General features: G+C 44.2%; 4 protein-coding genes and 1 non-coding gene across 5 annotated transcripts; 2 read left to right on the top strand and 3 right to left on the bottom strand.

The window, feature by feature from the left end:
* The first annotated feature begins 443 nt into the window (after positions 1–443).
* Positions 444–3591, top strand: hax1 (HCLS1 associated protein X-1). The gene is made up of 7 exons (XM_026301115.1): positions 444–585; positions 722–972; positions 1124–1347; positions 1453–1513; positions 1601–1734; positions 1974–2094; positions 2204–3591. Exons 1-7 carry the CDS (start codon positions 521–523, stop codon positions 2266–2268), a joined length of 921 nt encoding a protein of 306 aa, XP_026156900.1. The 5' UTR covers positions 444–520; the 3' UTR covers positions 2269–3591.
* A 475-nt stretch (positions 3592–4066) lies between these two features.
* Positions 4067–6838, top strand: aqp10b (aquaporin 10b). Its single transcript, XM_026300254.1, has 6 exons — positions 4067–4284; positions 5046–5172; positions 5484–5621; positions 5725–5843; positions 6304–6521; positions 6637–6838. The coding sequence occupies exons 1-6, from the start codon at positions 4198–4200 to the stop codon at positions 6836–6838; spliced, it is 891 nt and encodes a 296-aa protein (XP_026156039.1). The 5' UTR covers positions 4067–4197.
* A 544-nt stretch (positions 6839–7382) lies between these two features.
* znf687b (zinc finger protein 687b) lies at positions 7383–15596 on the bottom strand. The gene is made up of 10 exons (XM_026300896.1): positions 15411–15596; positions 12517–14856; positions 11862–12157; positions 11585–11769; positions 11099–11275; positions 10833–10995; positions 10135–10488; positions 9873–9973; positions 9552–9639; positions 7383–9314 (listed from the first exon to the last, which is right to left on the bottom strand). Exons 2-10 carry the CDS (start codon positions 14840–14842, stop codon positions 8706–8708), a joined length of 4299 nt encoding a protein of 1432 aa, XP_026156681.1. The 5' UTR covers positions 14843–14856; positions 15411–15596; the 3' UTR covers positions 7383–8705.
* Positions 10609–10743, bottom strand: LOC113127020 (small nucleolar RNA SNORA13). The gene has a single exon (XR_003295362.1). It is a non-coding gene; the product is annotated as a small nucleolar RNA SNORA13 (small nucleolar RNA).
* Positions 15597–15708: 112 nt separating the features above from the next.
* Positions 15709–20090, bottom strand: psmd4a (proteasome 26S subunit ubiquitin receptor, non-ATPase 4a). Its single transcript, XM_026300899.1, has 10 exons — positions 20008–20090; positions 19435–19575; positions 18314–18428; positions 18128–18214; positions 17926–17994; positions 17540–17755; positions 17048–17150; positions 16801–16932; positions 16637–16689; positions 15709–16258 (listed from the first exon to the last, which is right to left on the bottom strand). Exons 1-10 carry the CDS (start codon positions 20031–20033, stop codon positions 16094–16096), a joined length of 1107 nt encoding a protein of 368 aa, XP_026156684.1. The 5' UTR covers positions 20034–20090; the 3' UTR covers positions 15709–16093.
* Between the last annotated feature and the right edge of the window lie 391 nt (positions 20091–20481).

The following is a 20481-nucleotide window of genomic DNA, read 5'->3' as shown; positions in this document are numbered from 1 at the left end:
GATGCCAAGTTGGAAAGCTGTTCTCTCTGAAAAAGTGTAGTACATTTCCTTAAGTAGGTGTACAAATATAAAACTTGTATCAAAGTAAAAGTATTCATGAGGTTTTATTGAAACTAATCATTGACGCATTAACGTGAGGTAAAATATTTTTATATTTATGTATGATATTTATATTATTGATGTAAACTATACAAGTACTTCAAGACTGTACAGCAAGACTAAACATTACTCTTACAATCCAACTGATTTTTAAGCAGATCCGTTGAAGTATAATGAAGTACTGAAGTTGTGTTGTACACCCTCAAAATACGGACATTTTACACGAACCTTGTTTCCGTTCCTGTTGAATTTTTGCAAATTTCCGAGATTCTATTATTTTGAAGGCGCATTCCTTCTGTTATTTACGGTAGCGCAGCATTACGGCTGATTGCGTCATTCTGAAGTATCTAGAACGATTTACGGCACTTGTCTAACGCCAACTAGTGAAGTTACGTTTTATGCGCATCCAAAAACTCAGTAAATGAGTGTTTTTGATTTATTTCGCGGGTTCTTCGGGGTACCCGGAGGCCATTATCGAGGCCGAAGGTAAGTTTATAGATTCAAATAAACAGCTGGCATTGAAATGAGCTTAAAAAAGTTTGCTAGCTTACGTCAAGTTGAAAACAACTTTACCAGTCTCTGCACATTAACGAGATAAACACTGGTTTATGTGACCGTTTAGGGACCCCTTCTTCGATACCATGATTCATGAGGACGACGACGACGACGACGAAGAGGATGGGTTTTATTACGACGGGTTCCGCGGGGACCAGCAGGACCCCTTTGACAGCGTCTGGAGATTTGGCTTCAGCTTTGGCCCGGACGGGATGAGGATCCAGGAGCCTCCAGTGTTTGGTCACGTCCTTCGGGAGATGGAGGAGATCTTTTCCCAGATCGGCTGCTGGGAGGGACAGCCAGAGTCTGGAGGTTTTGGTAGGAAAATCAGCCCATTATGATCCTTGTTTCCACGTCATTATGTTTCACACAGCTGCTGCTACCTCTGTGTCTGTGTCTCTGTCTGTCTGTCTCTATCTCTGGTTTGAGGTGCACACTGTAGGTTCAGTCTCTTTCCTTCATGTTTCAGGTGTTCCTGGTATCATGCCGCCACCATCTCATGATAGAGCAGAGAGCCATGGCAGGAGATCCAGTGGGAACCCCCTGAGAGACTTTATGTTGAAAACCCCAGACAGCAACCCACACTGGCCCCAAACAGGGCCCTCCAGAGAGCCCCGATCAGACAGCCACCCTTCTTACGAATCACCAGGATTTCCTAGCTCTCCATTTCATGGGTGGACCCCTTTTTCAAAGGCAAATGAGAAATTAGCCACTACTTCCGTGTATGTTATGATTTTGTTCATGTGAAAACGTGAAGGGAAAGTGTTTCATTCTATTTACTATTGTTGTCTTAACTAGTTTAATGACATCTGGAGACATGGGCCACAGAAAGCTCCAGAGCAGCACAAAGAAGACAGAGGTACGTGATAGTTTCGCTCCATCAATAAAGGCAGTGAAAGGTTTTTACCTTGAATTTTTTTTTTAAAAGAAGTTCCATTCTCTCCAGATCTGGACTCTGCAGTGTCCTCTGGTGGTCTGGACCAGATTTTAACACCACCTGCTGGTCAGGCTCCAAATCAGCCCAGGACCAGATCATTCTTCCAGTCTGTCACTGTCACCAAGGTGGTGAAATCTGACGGGGTAAGAGACACAGTTTGTTTTATTATTAATTACATCTTGACATACATTTCATTGGTAGTTCAAGTCGCCTATTTTAGCCCAGTAAGTTTTAATAGGGTCTGAAAACTGATTCTTGCTGGGGCCACAGATCCTAAAAGCATCTGCACCTTCAGTACCATGACAACAGCAGTGTACAAATCGATTATATTTGTTAAAGCCAGGTTGTGAGTTAATGTTTTGTTTTGACGCCTGCGTGTCAGACTGTAGAGGAGAGGCGTACAGTCAGAGACGGCCAGGGTAACGAGGAGACCACAGTGACACGTTCAGGAGGTCCCGGAAGCCTGGAGGGACCAGATCATCAAACCGGAGCAGTTCTTCCAGGTCAGTTTATTCCACACTGTTTTTAAACAGTTCATTCACTGTTTAGATTTTCAGACCACCGTAGTAGCTCGATCTGTTTTTAGTACCTCTACTCTTACTTTTATTTCAGGTGCCTTTTCAGACATGCGGGATGATGACTCATTATTCTCCAAGTTCTTTGACAAGTTTAAATAACAGTGGAAAGTGAACTCTGGACTATCTGTTGCTTCTGCCTATACTTTGCAGTATATGAGTGTTTCTCTAGAGCTGTGAGTTGGCATGTTTAAACTATATAATATATAAGGACAGACACTGGTGTGACCTTTCAGTTGCCAAAATGGATGTGTTGGATCAGGGTCACTGGCCCATTGGAGATGACCTCAGGTTTTCACCTCATCACAGAGACTAGAAGCTGCCAGTTGTGAAGAGGAGTGATTTGGACAATAAATAAATCACATCTGTATATTTTATTTTTATTCTTGTCTTGTGGACAAACAAATACAATACAATCAAAGTAAAGAATTTATTAATGACGCACTTGTTTGCCTGTAATATTTGATTTAGTTTATTTAAAATGACTGTGAAAGTGAAAGTTCAATTTATAAGCAATATGTTCATTTTACTGTTAATGATTTATTTAAACACTGCAGAAAAAAATATACATACATATATAGATGTATTGTGTGTGTGTGTGTTGTACTGGGGGGAAATGCATCATCAGAAACTGATAAACAAACAGAAAATGCAGCTTGTTTTGTGTCACGTCTTTGAGTATCACCCTCCGTCTACCAAACTCATCATCTTGATCTCTCCTATCTGGAAATAAGCCTCATCACGTGCTTGTCGGTTAATCAGGATGTGGTTATGCATGACTGCAATCCACCTCCTTTCTTCGTCTTGTTCAGGTCATTTCACCTTCATTCCCTCTTTCATCTCCACTGTCCTCTCACTTCATTTCTGTGCAGTTAAAATGGGAAAAAAAAAAAATCAGAGGTCATCACGGCAGCATTTTCTGGGACAATGATGCGCTTTAAGTCATGAATTGCTTTGGTATTCAGATGTGCAGATTAGCAATGAATATTCCCTGCTGGTTAAACTGCTGTGTATCTTAACTCTGATTTAAATGTGACTCCACTGTTTCAAAGCCTTTTTTCACCGTATTTGACATAAATACTGTCATTCAGGTCCAGTTCTAGGTGGATTTCTGACAACCCTTCACTTTGCTCTTCACTTGCTAAATGCTAAATCTGTCTGTTTCTCTGGGTTCACTTTTGTTGATTATTGAGCATCAAGAACTTGAAAAGCTGTTTCTTTGACAAGATAAATATAATGTGAAAGATGAGAGACAGACATGATGGATGCACTTCTACTATATTTATCCCCTTTGTAAACTTATTCTATGTGGAGAGGATTTAAAACCATAAAACACTTTATTACACTTTGGTTTTCTCATAATACATAACCCAATATGGTTTTTTTATCTTTAATGACTATAATAAACTCTTGCTATTTATCTTATCTCTTGCACTGAGCTGTGATTTTGCAATGGTTTATTGAATTTGAAATTGTGCTGAATTGGTAGTAAAATGCATTCATGTTGTTAATCAGTATAAACTAGTAGTGTAGTGTGATATGCATCGTATGAAAACTGACAGGTTGTTAAAAATATGTTGACGTTTACAGTGTTGTGAAACAAGATGCACATTTTTCATAAATGTGTAGCAAGTTTTCTTGATTTAGATGAAGGATCACGTCTTGTTTTACATTCGGAGAAGAATAAATGGATTAACCAATCAAACAAGAGGAACAACCAGAGCTAATTCTCATCAGGGGAGTTCATAAACAAAATAACCAAATCAGCCAGCATCACCCAACACTGGAAGAGCCCTTTGGTTTGTGTGATGAATGAGTTTTTAATCATCCGTACTGTGATTTAGATTTGAACAGAAATGAAATGGATTTCGCTCCTCTCCTGTGTGCAGAATCACCACTGCCTAATCCAGGCCATAAAGCGTGTGACGTACCTGGCGCCCAGTATGAAAGGGCAAACTCCTCAGGCAGCCAGACGGTGCAGTGCTGTGTGGGTCTCACCTGTGGCTGGAAGGTGCAGAGGAACCATCGGGGATGGAGAGGCTGCTTAAAAAATGCCAGCTCAGGAACCAGCTGCTCAGGGAGTGCATGGCCGAATTCCTCGGAGTCTACGTCCTCATTGTGAGTCTGCTTTTATGGCTCTAAGCTTTAGAGACCTGCATAAGGCACTTTGGTGGAGGAAAGAGGTAAACTACATGTGTCTTTCTCTAACACATGTCAATACAGAAAAGGGCTCTCCCTCTAAAGTTAACTTTTACAATTAGTTTCCTTTCATGTTTAAAATGCTGTTTGTCTTCCAGTAGATGCAGGTTTTCATTGTAATTAAGCTGCAGAAGGTAAAAAGCTATAAATCTTTTCATTGCCAGTGAACCTATTTGCAAGTATTTAACACAGTTACTGAAACTATTACATGCCTAGTGTTATTTCAAAGCTGGTAGTGAGTCCTCACAATAGATAACCAAGGACTTTGGCCTGAAAGAAAAACCCAATCAGAGTGACAGTGAGTGAGGGGGACGATGGGGGAGGTAAAAGGGGAGGATAAAGAGGGAGGGCAGTGCCAGAGTCTATCATCTGTGATTTTAGAAGAGACGGTGATGTGTGTTCGACTTTACTGACGGGGTCTGTGTGCTTTTGTTTTATCTCAACAGTTTATTTTTAGCGACCGCCAGAGCAATTTACATTTACAACATAAATCATAAAACATGTTCTTCAGAAATGATGTTCATAAAAACCAAGGCAGAGCTGATAACCTCTGGCAGAACATTCTGTCTGTGTCAAAATATTAACACCGTGCACAGTCACATCTATGGATCCAGATGTTTGTGTTTTTTTGTGCAGTGTGTACTTTTTTATATTCTGCTGATACAGCTCTCCGTTTGCAGCTCTTCGGATGCGGCTCTGTTGCTCAGGTGACGACGACTCAAGACAGGAAGGGGCAGTACCTGTCAATCAATTTGGGTTTTGCTCTGGGAGTAACATTTGGGGTTTTTGTGTCTCGTGGAGTCTCAGGTAAGAGAAGAGGGGTCTGAACACCTGGTTTGACGCCTGATGTCATGATTTCTTTGAACCCTAGTTTAAACCTTAAACTCTTAAAGGGCACATGGATTTCACACATTAGTCTTGTTTCTGTGGGTGTGGAGGGAGGAAGAAGTGAGACTAGCAGACCTGCTCCTCGGCCTTACCTGAGACCAACTGCAGCTTTTGATCCTCCCTTTAAAACTGTTATTGTTGTGCGTGTAGATGGTCATTTTTTTCATGGAAAATGTTGGCTTCAGGACACACACATATATCACATTCTAAATCTTATTTTCTTACACAAGGTGCCCATCTCAACCCTGCTGTCTCTCTGAGCATGTGTGTTTTGGGCAGACATCCATGGATGAAGCTGCCTTTCTACATCTTCTTCCAAGTGCTTGGAGCCTTTTTGGCTGCAGCCACTGTTGGTCTACAGTACTACGGTGAGTTTTTCTTTAGGTACAAGGGGGCAGCTTGTATGGCAGAGGAATAAGCTACACATCTGATAATGTTTCATGTATTTGTGTTTGTGTGTGATGTTTGCAGATGCCATCTGGGCGTACAGTGGAGGTGAGCTGACGGTGACGGGTCCCACTGCCACAGCAGGCATATTCTCCACCTACCCAGCTGATTACCTCAGTGTGTGGGGAGGCGTTGTGGACCAGGTCAGACACGTCACTGGCTTTTTGTTCATATAAACATCTGTCACTCACATGAACATGCTCCATGTTTCACTGAAGGCTCAGCCAGATTTACCAAAGCTTGTGACCTTTGACATGATCACACTTAGGTACCAGGCTTACAAATATAGAGACAAGTATTTTATTCCATAATTCGTCTTTGGCTTGTGTGAAACCGTTAAAGGGGTATCTTGGGATTTATCTGCTGGTCTACTGTTTGAAACCTGAAGCTAACACCACCCTGGGGGTCATTGCTGCCTTCATGTTGACAGTGGACGGAAAAAAGGAAACTTAGCCTTGTTTTGTCCCAGTAAAATGAGCATTGATCCAGTGTGTGACTGCCTTCTGTTTTTCCTTGACTGAATCAATGGTCCTCCTTCTGGCCTAAAATTAAGAACACGTCACTACTGTCCTGCACATGTGTGACTACTGCCATGTCATCCAGGTGATAGGCACAGCAGCACTGCTGCTGTGTGTCCTGGCTGTTGGGGACCAGAGGAATAGCTCCCTTCCTGACGGTCTTCAGCCTGTACTGGTGGGAGCAGCGGTGCTGGTTATCGGCATCTCGATGGGCTCAAACAGCGGCTATGCTCTCAACCCAGCCAGGGACTTAGGGCCTCGACTGTTCACGTACATCGCCGGCTGGGGAGAGGATGTTTTCAAGTAAGTAGATTCCACTCAGGACACTGTTTTTTTTTTTTACTAGTTTCCACTTTGTTGCCCCACGTTATCAACAAATGGAAAGTCAGGTTGGAAGGTAACACTAGTGTTTTTGCAGGGCTGGCGGTGGTTGGTGGTGGGTACCAATAGTGGCTCCCTGTGTCGGAGCGCTGCTGGGAACACTGATCTATGAGCTGATGATTGAAGTCCACCACCCTCCCATTCTGCCTGAGCTCCAGACCTGTCAGGTGGCCACAGAGGGCAAGACAGAGCTGGAGCTGAAGCTGGAGCAGAAGCTGGAGCAGGTGGAGTCAGACTAAAAAAAAAAAAAAAAAAAAAAAAAAAAATCCACTTGGTGGTAAAAATAGGTCACATTCAACAGTCAAAATTGGTCTGCAGACAGTAAATGCTGTTTATGATTGTGGTAATTACTGAAGCTGTACAGGTGAGGTAATTATGTAAATGTCTGTGACTGTGAAAATGTAGATTCTAGTTCTGGTTTCCATGTTTCCAGTTAAATCTACTTTCCACCACTTTGGTCAAGTTTCACATTGTGGTTTGAATGAATGGCCATGAAACCTCCTGCACAGATTATATTCTCAGGAGGATGAATTTCAATAATTCTGGAAATCCCCAGTTTTTCCTCCTCAGTATCTAAAATTAATGGAATTACCATCCACCTCAACTGGACTTTGTGTTTAGAACTAACTGGCAAATGCTAAAAAGCTAAGAAGCTAAACTGAGATGGGGAACATACCTAATAAATGTAATCAGCATGTCAATAATATGAATTTTAGGATAAATGGAAACAGAATGAAGCCAACTACAACTACACATATTAACATGCTGCATGAGTCAACTGTCTCTTTTAAACATTTATTTTGAAACAGCACAAAAAGTGTATGGCATTTCAGCAAGCAGACCACAACCATGAAAAAGAAAATGACATGAAATTTCCACTATTGAGCTATATAAATATGATATGACATATAAAAGATACAAACAAACAAACAAAAAAAAGTCCACTCGTAGGCCTCCAACGCGTGAAGCCTGTTTTTGAAACATATAAAAGAAATGTGAGTACAGCAAGCACTGATTCTGTAGATAAAAAAAGAACCGTCTCAAAGAGATCATACACATTAAGACAACACAACCCCCACACTCTCCCTCTGCTTTGTAATTACAATGTATAGCTACCTCTGGGGGTGGGGGGGGGAGGTTTTTTTTTTTTCTTTTTTTCTTTAAACTTCAAATTGTTTTGGGAGAAAAAAAGGGAACAGTACAAGTACAAATACTATATGTATTCACATTATCATAGCAAGTTACTAAAACCCGGACGCTTGTCTTTAGTGTAATTATATGTATTTACATGGCAGAACTGGTACATGTACTACTGGCACGAAGCCTGACCTCTCTTCTTCTAGCTTAACAATTAACATCACACATTATTCACACTACACTGGTTACAGACCTCCAGCAACCTTATTTCCTAATGAAACGCCTTCAGAGATTTGCATCTCGTGTGTTGCAGGTAAATTACTGTCTAGTAATATTTGACGCAACCGACTCACACAAACACCAACAGCAGTAATGTGTTTTGTATAAATAATTATTATAGCAACATAAAAATCAGTGTCAAATTCCCCCAAAACCCTCCTCGTTTTGAGATCTACGCTCGATCAGTCTTGTCAGCCTGTGGAGCTGTTAAAACTGACGTCACGCCAGGAGAACAAGCATGAACAATGTGAAGTACAAAAATGTGGGCACTACAGTTGTCAAGAGTACAGTGGGGGGTGTACACACTAAAGTGTGTGTGTTACATGAAGAAACAGGCAGGTGGCTACAGTCAGTGCAGACTGAGAGTGATGGAAATGGAAGGACTCGATGGATTAGACAATATGGCTGATATATAAATGCTTTACTCGGGGTGGGGGGACTGTTCCAGAGTCTGTCACAGGTGCATTCAGTTAAGTGACTGGTAACATGATCAAACATGCAGTTACAGTTGCACAGACAAGGTGCCATAGATAGAGCAACTACTGTTTATGGTGATTAAAAACAACTGCGCAGGAAGCAGCTCCATGTCATTGTAGGATCAACATTCATATTCTACAGCCTCTCTGCACCGTCATGACCCTTGACTCCTCTTTGTAGAACATCTGTCAGTCTCACAGGACCCACCTCCCTCTACTGGGGCTTGTCTGTCTTGTGTGCGGTGAGGAAGGCCATACCATGGGTCCTGAAGTGGGTGTTGAGGTCTGTGGCTTTGCTGAAACGCCGGCCGCACACTTTGCAGCTCATATTCCCCTCTCCGTCCTCGCCCAGGGCCTGGGGGGAGGCAGCGGGGGAGCCTTCCGGAGAGCCGTGAGCGTGCGGGGTGCTGCGGTCTGCGTCGCTCTGGGTGTCCCGCACACGGTGGGTGATGAAGCGGTGCCTGCTGAGAGAGCCGGCTGATGCAAAGCAGACGCCACACTGCAGGCACTGGAAGGAGGCGGTGTCAGCCCGATGCTGGGGGATGTGGCGCTGAAACTCTGCCCCGTCCTCGGTGGAGAACCCACAGGGGACACACCGGAAAATGTTGTCCTCCTCCTCTAACTCGCCGGGAGTCAATGATGTTGATGCCATGGACGACCGGGTTCTCTTTGCAGGGCCGCCGCCATCCTCTCCGTCTTCTGTGGTGTTATCCTCCTCATCTCCTGCCCTGCCTGCAGGAGCTCCACCCTCACCATCTTGTTCTGAGCTGCTCCCTGGACCTTCTCCCCCCGTGGCTGCACGCTTCCTGGTCATGGGGGGACCCTGAGGACACAAGGCAGGAGAGAGAGAGACTAAACTTCTGCAGTACTGATACGCAGGCAAGCATAGCTTTGCTCTCCATGCACAGATGTTCTAAGTAAACTTAATTTCATCCCTTTTCCACTACATACCCCAAAACCTGCTTATAATTATTATGCAGTAAGAAAATGTGACACAGATTTAGACACATGCCTCTCAGAGCCCAGCGACAGACAGAAGTACTACACTGTGTTGACTCACCTGTCCATCTGTGGTTCTGTGATGAAGCCGAATGTGTTTGTCCAGTAAGAACCGACTGCCAAAGGTGCGTTTGCCTTCTGTGCAGTATCTGAAAAATATTTTCTCACCGCTCAAATTCCTTCATCCACCACTGTGATCACCTCATTTAAAAAAATTCTAGGCCTGTTCCTAAATTACCATAATTATCAATTTACCCTTTTACATTGGCCTGACTGGTTTTCTGGTGTCTCAGTTAACATGCCAGAGGTTTTCCAATTGGAATATTAAATCACAGTTGAGTCTGAAAAACTCTAAAATCTGATGAAAGCTTGAGAGACTCACTGGCAGTGGAAGACTCTCTTGTTGCCCTCGTGAATGACACGCTCGTGACGTCTCAGGCTTGAAGATGTGCTGAACGTGCCTCCACAAATGCGACAAGGGAACTTTAAAGTTGGAAGCACAAATGCACACACACACACACACACACGCACACACACAGACAGACAGATGTAGAGAGAAAGAAGATTAAAAAAAAAAAACTATCATTACCAGAAAATAAAATGAAAGAAGCTGGTCAGACAGTTCCGACGTTGTAGTGTCCCACCTTGCTGTGCACGGCCTTTACGTGGCTCAGATAGTCTTCGTTGTCGGTGAAGGTGGTCTGACATTGGGGGCAGGTCCACTCAGTCTGGGCGCTGGGCTGACTGCTGCCCCCTGCTGGGGTTGAATGATTCCCTGGAGCCTCGTAGTCCTCGTCCCCATCGTCATCATCTTCCTCTTCCTCCTCCTCTTCTTCCTCCTCCTGTTCCCGACCCCAGTCCTCACCATCTGAGTTGTCTGGCTTTCCAGAGGACTTTGATTTGAGGCCAGAGGAGCCAGACGTGTTGGCTGGGGCTGAGGCAGGATTAGGGGTGTCGGACTGAGACTCCTGTTTGGCTGATGGTCCTCTGTGAGCGGTCTGAGAGTGGTGGCAGGGAAGTGATAGATAAGAGCATTTGAAAGAAATTCATTACCCTTAAGAAACACTAATCATTCCAACTGGCTCACAAAAAAAACTCATTCCCAGTACTGAAAAAACTGCTGTACTTGGTATTGAACTTAGGACAAGGTCACCAGGAAGGAACCTCGCTAAGGCCGATCCAAGAATTGCTGTACGCCTTTGTTGACGCCACATTCATTGTAGAAAGCAACAAATGGGCAACACATAAAGGCAGAAGGCTCATTTATGAATGACAGTGATGTTATGCTGTATATCCATAACCAATATATACAAAGTGAATATTCACTCGACAGAAAACACACCTTGATGTGCTCCATCATGGAGCCTTTCTGGGCGTAGAGCTTGGTGCAGTCAGGACACTTGAACACATGCACTTTTTGTTTGGCTAAGTGAGTGTCAAAGTGCATGTACAGCAAGTGCTTCTGGGTAAACACCGTGTCACACATCACACACTTGTAGATCATTCTGCAAGAGGAGACAAAGAGAAATTTCTATTTTAAGGAATCTATCAAGATAAATTTATAAAACGTGATGAAATTTGATACTTTGGTGGAAGCAGTACACGTACTTGGCCTGTCCTCCAGTGAGCGTCGGGTGCTGGGTGCTGATGTGGCTCTGGGCGCTGGGGGAAGACTTGAAGGCCATAGGGCAGCTGGGGCACTTGTGGAAGACCTCGCAGTGAGCGGTCTGAATGTGGGATTTGATGGAGTTCAATCCTCCGAAGACGACCTGGCAGCTCGAGCACCTGGACCAAGCAAAATTAACAGCAGATGCATAAACTGAGGCTCTGAAATACTAGAAAAAAAACAGACACATAAAACCAGTTCCCAGAACAGCTGCTACATTTAAGCCAACTTATGCTTAGTGTCTCCATAAGAAAGACTGTTATCAAGGCCTGTTTTTATTTCCTGACATATGAAATTACACTAAAGAACAAACTGTACATCCTTCAGCGGCTTGAGACCAGCAGAAACCATGTTACAGGACCTTTAAGCAACTGTTTAGTACAGCAGAGATGTCATTTTGGTACCAGTACTGGAAAGTGATTCCACACCTGTAGCCAATGCGCCTGGCAAAGTGGAGACAGGCCTCCTCCAGATGGGTCTGGAAACTGGCCTGGCGGGCAATCCCACCACACTCAGGACAGACATGGGGTGCTCTGTGTTTATGGATCCTCTGGTGGGCTGCTACGGCACACGAGTTAGGCAGCATCATGGGAGGTGAGCACTGCGTGCAGGTCTGAGAGAAGAGGAAACAAACAAAAACCATCAGTGACCAGCAGCAGAATGCAGGAGCTTGATGCACACTGTGCTCTCACCACCAAGACTCACAGAATTGGGAGCAGCTCTGATCTGCTGGAAGTGCGTGACCAGCTCAGCCTTGCCAGAGAATTGTGTTTGGCACTCTGGACATTTGAAGTTGTTGTACTGCAGCCCCTCAGCCTTCTTGCAGGGCAGAGGCATCAGTGCCTGGGGGCCCTGAGGGGCGCGACGGACCGGTCGAGGCTGAGATGATGCTGGAGTTGTAGCATCCTTCAGCGGGCTGGAGTTTGTGCCAACAGCGGGGCCCCCAGGTGTGGCAGAAGGAGAGGAGACTGGAGGAGAGGAGGACGAAGAGGAGAGTAGGCCTGGTCAGCCGAACAGTGGAAATCGGAAGAGACAAATGGTTATGGTCAGTAAAGATGAATCACAAGTGAATGGCACATGCTTTTTTTCCCCCACAAAATTGTTATCATAGTAATACACATTCTTGTTGTATTTTATTAGTAGTATTCTCTATACTAATACAAATAAGATGGATTAGGTAGCTGAAACAATTTATAAATAACACTAAATTAAATGCCTTTAGGCTTCAGTTGATCTGCCAAATGAAGCAATTTGAAAATGGCAAGATTGACATTTGACTAAATGATGAATCACTAAGATGCAAAAGTAATAAGAAGAGTAGCTGGTAATTAAAATAATTGTTAGCTACAGCCCTTCTTACCACCGATGGGTGTTATATCCTGCTGTCCAATCATCTGCTCCACAGTGACAGGCCTCATGACCAGGTGTGAGCACTGCATGACCAGCCCACGCTCCTTATGCTCCCTGGCATGCAGCAGCAGGCTGCACTTATTGAAGAAGGCCAGTCTCTTAGCACAATGGTTGCAGGTCACCTCGATGCGGAGTGATCGTCGGTCGTAGTGTCTAGCCAGGCTGCGCTCCAAGGCAAAGGCGTCTCCGCACTCCAGGCAGCGGTACCCTGTGGCTGGGAGGGGAAGACCCCACTCAGGTGGGGGAAGAGCTGAGAGATCGGGCTTGTAGCTCGGCAAAAGGTTCTTACTGTTCAGAATTTTGTTGAAAGCCTCCACCAGGCTAGACTGACTGCGGGATATGACGGCACCTGTGCTGTTGACGATGGAGGCGGGTTTGTTTGGCTGGAGGGTGCTGCTCCCGCCATTAGTTGTTTTATTAGTGGCCGTACGTACACTGATCCCACCAGCAGCAACTGAGAACTTAGGAGAGGAGGCCACAGAGGGAGTTACAGGCAGGGCAGCAGATTTAGTGATGCTAACAGCAGTGGCAGAAACCTTGGCCTTGTCAGATGCAGCCATTTTGTTTTGGACCTTTGTGGCGGCAGCCAGCATGACACTGCTAGCTGCGAGTGTAGACACAGGCAGAGCATTGAGAGCACTTACTTTCTGGGAGGTTGTTGTTATGTGACCAGGGGATGCTTCAAGTTTTTGCGCTTTGTTTCCTAATACCTTGCATTCACCGCTTTGAACCTTAGGGTCCAAACCTTTGCCTGCAGTACTACCTTTAGGTGCAACCCTTGTGACAGTTCTGGTGATTCCACCTGTGGAGGTTTTAATTGTTTTTATTCTGACTTTGAGCGGTCGGGTCGGAGGTCCAGAAGCAGCAGGTGCAGCAGCATCTGCTTCTGCTGCATCAGTGGATGGGGGTTTAGGTTTGTCATCATCTACTTCCATCTTTTCCTCACTTGTTCTGGCACTTTCTTCCTTGTCAGTTTTGCAGTCAACAACCCTATCTACGCCATTTCCCACCTCCATCTCTTCCTCCTCCTCTTTAGGCTCCCGTAGTTCAGAAGGAGGTGGAGTGGAGGCAACTGCAGGGCTGGAGCACCTCTTAGTAGTGACTTGAGCAGTGGATTTTGGCATCTCTGGTTCAGGGCTCTCTGGTGAATCTCTCTCTTCTATGACATGTTCTGGATGCCGGTCCTCCAGCTGGGGACTATCTGTTGAGCCGGACTGTGGAGTTGATGAAGTCAGAGATGCCCCTGAAGGAGTGTCACCAGGTTTAGGGTGAGATGCTGCAGAGGACGTGGGCTGGGTTGAAACAGAGTCAGACTTGTAACGTCGGCTCAACTGAGTGCAAGTCAGGGATTCTGGGTTCTCCTGGATCACCAACGGACTTCCCAAATCAGGGTCAGAATCATCCTCCTCTATCTGCTGATGCTGTAACCCAGCAGGGCCACCTTTGGGAGCACCATTAAAAGGTTGAGATGAGTGCAGGGGGTGTGATGAGAGGGCAGAAGGTGGAGTCAGAAGCAGAGGCTTGGAAGGAGGAAAAAAAGGCGAGGCTAGTCCAACAGGCCCGCCCGTAACCAGAGGAGATGACCCCGCTGACAGAGAGGAGGATGAAGGTAATGATGCTTTGATCCCATCCGCCCTCTCTTGGCCTGTATCCTGCTGCTGCTGGTGTTGCTGCTGGAGAAGCTGCATCTTCCTGGCCCGACCCACTGGATCTCCCGACCCCTGTGCCACAAGAGGTTTAAGTCTGTTGAAAATGTTACCGCTCTGCTTATGGGACTTAGCTGCCCCAGCACCTGCTGCTTCCGAAGACACTTTAGGGGTGTTCATTGACCATGGCGCACCGTTAGATTGGCCTTGGCTGAAGGAAAGGGGTGTGGAAACACCAGATGCTCCAAAACCATTGTGGTTGAGAGCCTCAGATTCAGCCATTCCAGGGGCACATGCGCCCAATCTAGGACCCACATCCACCCCTGCAATCACATCAATAGGATCCTGATCTGTGTCTCCCTCCCCTCCATCTACGCTCTCCAGACGTACTTTATTCTTCACAATTACACTAACAATTGAGGTGTCCGCCTGAGGGTCTGAGGGGCTCGGTGGTCTTAAGGATGGCCCAACTCCCACCACGCTATCTGCCTTTCCCAGAGGTGCACCTGTAGCTCCGTGGGGTCCCTCTGCCTCATCTGGGGCAGACTGGATGGCCTCTTTGGCATCTATGTCAGGAATGTCAAATGCTGCCAAAAGGTCATCAAAATCTGGGGTCTTCATGTCCCCCATACCGGGATTACCTCCTGCAAAACACACGTTTATGGACTCAGTAGCAGAAAGAAACAACATGCAAAATCTAAACATAAACATCTTGCATGCACATCCGTTTGACACAAGCTACAGCAGGTTAGCTCGCTCTCTCAAAGGCTAGCTCAGCTGTGGGGATCCTCCACTAGCATTTCTATTAGCAGGCTAGTGCGCTAGCGACGGCGTTCCTGCAACCAAACCCGCCTCTGGTAATAGGTTTCGGGCTAATTTGTTATGAATGGGGAAACACTGGTTCAATTATGCTTTTACAGCACGCAGGGTTTTGCAGTCGAGGCGGTCTGAGAACCGGGATAGTTCCCTGTAACAGCGACCTCGGGTGTTTTGAGCTAACGATATTCCTAGCTGGCCGCTGAGAGGGGTCATTGAGCTAACTAGCTAGCGCTCGCCGTTAAAAAGCACCTGAGCGGTTTGCGTAGCTGTGGTTGGACAGTGGTAACAACCCGGTGATCGTAGGGTCGACGATATCACAAAAGAGGATTGTTGGGATAGGGACTTTCGTTTAATCTCTCATGTATTTTTGAGTGTTTACCTGGATATGCGATTCCCGACTATCCTAGCTCGTTTTCAGCTGAAAATGCTCTGCTTCCCGTCACGTGACCCCAGACATCCTATCAGACTGTGATAGCGCTGGAAAAATGCACGGACGATGCTGCAAACGACACGTATATTTATTTGTACTGGCGAGGACATAAAACATTTATCTTGAGCCTTATCAGACTGCTTTGGGACAGTAATCTCTGCATGAATGTGATGGCTTGTCGTGATCTCACATTATTATCCCGGTCTACGTGCAGCACACAGACAAACCAACACAGCAAAAGGCAGCATGTGGACGCAGATTTTTTTTTATTGCAAAAAACACAAAGACATGACAGGAGTGTGGCTAACTGTCATCACAAATTCTTCTCTCGTTTGGTCGGTCCATTATCAGTTATACTGCCATGTATCAAATGTACCGTAAAGAGCACACAAGGCAGTGTGAGCCCATATTACATTTTTAGAAAGGTATCAGTTTGTGTTATAGGGCAGTCAAATCAAACATTAAATAGGTTTTTAATGTCTTCTACATTGGTGCTTTTGTGGGGACAGAAAAGGATGATCAGAGTGCTGTCATGCAGTGCAACGCATCGGATCAGCAATCCTCGTACATCAGTCTGCAATTGTTTTTGTTTTTTTGACTCGGTGGCTGAAGTCTCTGTCCATCTCTGTTACTCATTTCTTTTTCTCTTCGTCCTTTTTGCCATCTTGCTTGTTTCCTGAAGCGAGGGAACCCATGGCGTTCCGGATGGCCTCGTTGTTTGGGTCGACACCAGGCAGGTTTTCCAAGACACTTTGAAGGAACTCCGGGTCTTGCATCACATCGTAGTCATCTTCCTCCTAATCAATGACAATATGGATTATACAATAACAATTAGCACACATTTTCCATGTGACACTCCATACCAGGCCTGTTTAGCTTGTATGTGAGTGACTGAAGTATGTGTGTAACATTTGGCTCCCACTTCCTGTTAGTGGCACACAGCAAAAGTTAAGTTCAGCAATTGGATGCGTCTAATAATCTTCCACTTTGGAAGTTCTAGTTGACCATTATTTTAACACTTTCCTTTAGTCTGGGCCAGATCTTTATTTTAAGAGTTTAAAAATATATTCTGTATAAATTATTCAGCCAGGATAGTTTCAACTCCATCCAAGTCTTGAAGTCCTCCACCTGCTAGGCACCTAAATATTGTCCGTGCAAATCATCTGATGACTCACCTTGGCTGATTCTGCAGTGTCCATGGGGGCTCCTGTGTCCATTTCTCCATACTCTGTTTACAAAAGAACAAAATAACTTATTGTAACACATATTTCAGCAAATGTCAAGAAAACAGGAGTAATATAAAGAGCATTCATTTGTATGATAATTAAATGGAATTCACCTCCTCCAGCAAGAGACATTTGCATAGCATAGGCAATCTGCTCCTCCTCTGTCATGCTGCTGAAGTCAGGAAGCACTGCTGCACCACTTTCAGGCTGAGACACTGACATCTTCAATAAGGCCTCCTCTGATTCTGTAAGAAAGCCAATCAAAATTAGGCAAAAGTTCATCTGTCAACAGAACTAACAATTTTTATAATTAGTGATATTCCATGAATGAAATCAGTCATCAGTCAATTCTCCAATTACCATCTGCACTGGGTGTGGGCATGCCTGCCGCAGAAGCAGCAGCAGCTCTGCGGGCCTCTTCCTCCTGCCTCTGTCGCTGTTCCTCCATCGATACACGCAGGGCCTAAAAAGTAGCCACAAACACCACACTGAGAAACAAAGCAAATTTCACGGCTGCTCATTCAAAAACAATATTACAGCTTTTCGATATCATTATATCATTATCTGTATTTTTATTCTCTACATGGATCTTCAGTCTTTGCTTTCTACCTGTGGATCAGTAGTTTCTAACCTCAGACTAGCCTGACGAAGCTGATCCACATGTATTTGCTATACAAACAGCATCTCACACATTAGTGTTGACACAGTTACATGCATCTATGTATTTGTTTTATGCTGTTACTGTTGTAACAAATGCTGCATGTTTGTTTGAAAAGGTGTTTGAATTTCTCTCTAAAATGAACATAAAAATTAGAATTTACTGGGCACACAAGGCATCTTTATATTGCTTACCAGTGCAAGCTCTGGATCAGCACTGGGATCCACACCAAACTCAAAGTCGCTGGCACCGAGACCCATCATAGAGCCTCCTTCACCGGCCAGGATAGGAGAGGAGAGCAGTGCGTCAGCCAGGCTGGGCCCTGGAGGGACTGTAACCAGGTGGGAGCCTGTTCCTTCCTTTCCATTTAGAGTATTTATAAAAGCTATCAGTTTTTCTGTGTTCATCTCCTAAATTAACAGTTGAAGAAAGAGGACAAGCACAACTGAGAACTCCATTTATACATGGGATGAATTGATATGTATGGAAAACATTAAAATAAAATCTAAGAGAAGAACAATAATACATTTTAAATTAATCATATAACAGTAGAATGGAAAAGAAACTAAGAACTCCTTACCTCTTCTCCAAAATTGATAATATCCACATTGACTTTCTCTTTTTTCAACCGCTTTGCCATCTTGACAAGCTGAAGAAGAGACGGGTTGAGACAGAAGTAAAAACAAATGAACAGTGACATAGACAGCTGGGAGACTGTGCCAAATGTACAAAACATCATCTGTGTGACTGGCAAAAAATATGATCCACGATTTTAAACTTACATCTTTTTCATTATCCTCCACAGGACTCCCAACAAAGGCAATGATCCTCATCTTGTGATTTTTTCCCTGTCTGTGCTTTAAGGCAAGCTACACAAGAGAAACATAAACATATGGCCCTTCAAAAACCACGTCTGCAGAGAGCAAAAACTATCAAACACGGATGAAAATGAGAAGCAAGTTACACACATGAGCCACCCTGATGCCTGTGCAGAAGGAGATTGTTCCCCTGGGCTGGACAGCATGGAGTTTGGACAAGATGCGGCCAGTATCTGGTGTCAGCGTGGTGAGGACCTCACAGTTGCTGCATGAAAACAAAGTTATATTAGCAGTGAAACAGCCACTGTTATCCAGCATCAGCAACCATGTACATTAAAACTGGGACTAAACTGTATTTAGCACTACAACAATTAGTCAATAAAGACTAAGAACTTCCTTTATTCATCTCAAACTGAGAAATTCCACTCTGCATTTTAACCCACCCAAAGTGCACACACAGCAGTGAACACACACACCAGTGAACACACACACCCGCAGCAGTGGGCAGCCATTGCTGCGTCACCCAGGGAGCAGTTGGGGGTTCGGTATTTTATTGAGGGAGCTGACTATTCACTCCGCCCCACCGACAATTCCTGCCAGTCCTGAGATCCGAACCCGCTTTCGGGTTACAAGTCCGACTCTCTATCCATTAGGCCACGACTGCCCTCCAATCCATTATTAATCATACACAGAAAATAAAATTTTCAACTAGTTTGATAATCCAATGCAACATTAAAACTGTAATTTAGAAAGTGTGTGGTTACAGTTCCATGGTGTGTACATTGTCAAACATTAGCTGCACACAAAAGTTTCTGTTTTATGTTAACATGTAACTTCGCTCCACATGTAAGCATAAGCATTACAAAGTCCCATATACTTTTTTATCAAATTACAAATATTTTCTATTTACATTGGAAATCTGTACTTCTATAGAAGGATATATGTTCACATAAGAGAGTAATATCAAAATTAAATTATCAGATTGCATTGTCCAAAGCAGCTCAGTACTCAATTAGAGCAGCATTACAAATCATCATGGATCCAGTATACCTCTTATTATAGATTCTGTGATTGGATGGTAAGCTTCTTTATTTGGCAGCACAAACGGGGAGAGAAGGGGAGAGGGTCAGCAGAAAGAGCACTGGGTATATGGTCCTGTGGAAACGAGGAGCTGAACCCCCTTAAAAAGTCTGCTCCCAGAATCGCCCCTGGTATTATGACAGATGCAAGAAGTTTTATATAGGTTAAAATTATAAAAAGACTAATCGTACTTTGCCATAGTGATGAGGCCCACATTGTTTTCGGGATTGCTGCGTGTTTTGGAGTGACAAACGATGTTGACCGCATCCTGCTGAGCCTGTAGCCTCGTAGGTAGAAAGTCTCCATTCCTCATATACTCACTGTTGTCCACACTGAGGAGAAAACATCAGATTAACCCTCAGCTCTTTGAGGAAAGTCTGTCTTTACCGCTAGCAAGTCTTAACGTAGAAAACAGCATTAGCATCACTTGCTAACGTTAGCACGCCGTGGCAGCAAATATGTTGGCTGGCTGAAACAATAAATAATCAAGGTTGTCGTTTTTAATTTAAAAAGGCACATATCTGTATATAATTTACTAGTCTATGATGCATGTAAATACTTTCTGGAGACAGCAAACCTCAGCCAGCTTTAACGCTAGCTACAATGACTCAGCCAGCCCAAACAGCGTAAGCCGTCTGACAGGGACATTTCGTCCCAAATCCCGGTTTATGAACTTTCCAAGTCGAGCCGTCATCTATCGGGTCTACACACAAGCCGCTATTCTACTGACATCTCCATAAAAAGCCATTTTACTGAGTTCTTACCAGACCATAGTACTTTCAAGCACCATTTTGGAAACTTCTTGTTGCTCTTTGGTGTAAACGTACAAGCTCGCAGACTATTGGACAATAGCTGAGCAAAGTGAAATGTGATTGGCCCGGATATGTAACATGTCACGTATTGACAAATAGCACAGAAAAGTTTCACTCTTACTTTTTAATTTACCACTTTTTAAAACCTGCATATAGAAAGTCTAAGAAAGTTTCATTGAAATAGAAGAAAATAGAATAAATATTATTCAAGAATAATTTATTATCAAATTTCCAGACATCAGCTACATCCCAGTCTTCATTATTTGATTTTAAGTTGTCACTGAGAAAGCTCAGAAAAAAAATAGGTTAACCATTTATTGTGCAAATACTAATTAAATTGGGAGATACGTATAAAGTTCCTTGTCATGGTATGTGTATTTTTATATTGAAATAGTAAATCTTCTGGAAAATCAAGAAGTCAGGCAT

Source organism: Mastacembelus armatus, chromosome 11, assembly GCF_900324485.2.
Source record: "Mastacembelus armatus chromosome 11, fMasArm1.2, whole genome shotgun sequence".
NCBI lineage: Eukaryota > Metazoa > Chordata > Actinopteri > Synbranchiformes > Mastacembelidae > Mastacembelus > Mastacembelus armatus.
This window is presented reverse-complemented; position numbering and strand designations above follow the sequence as displayed.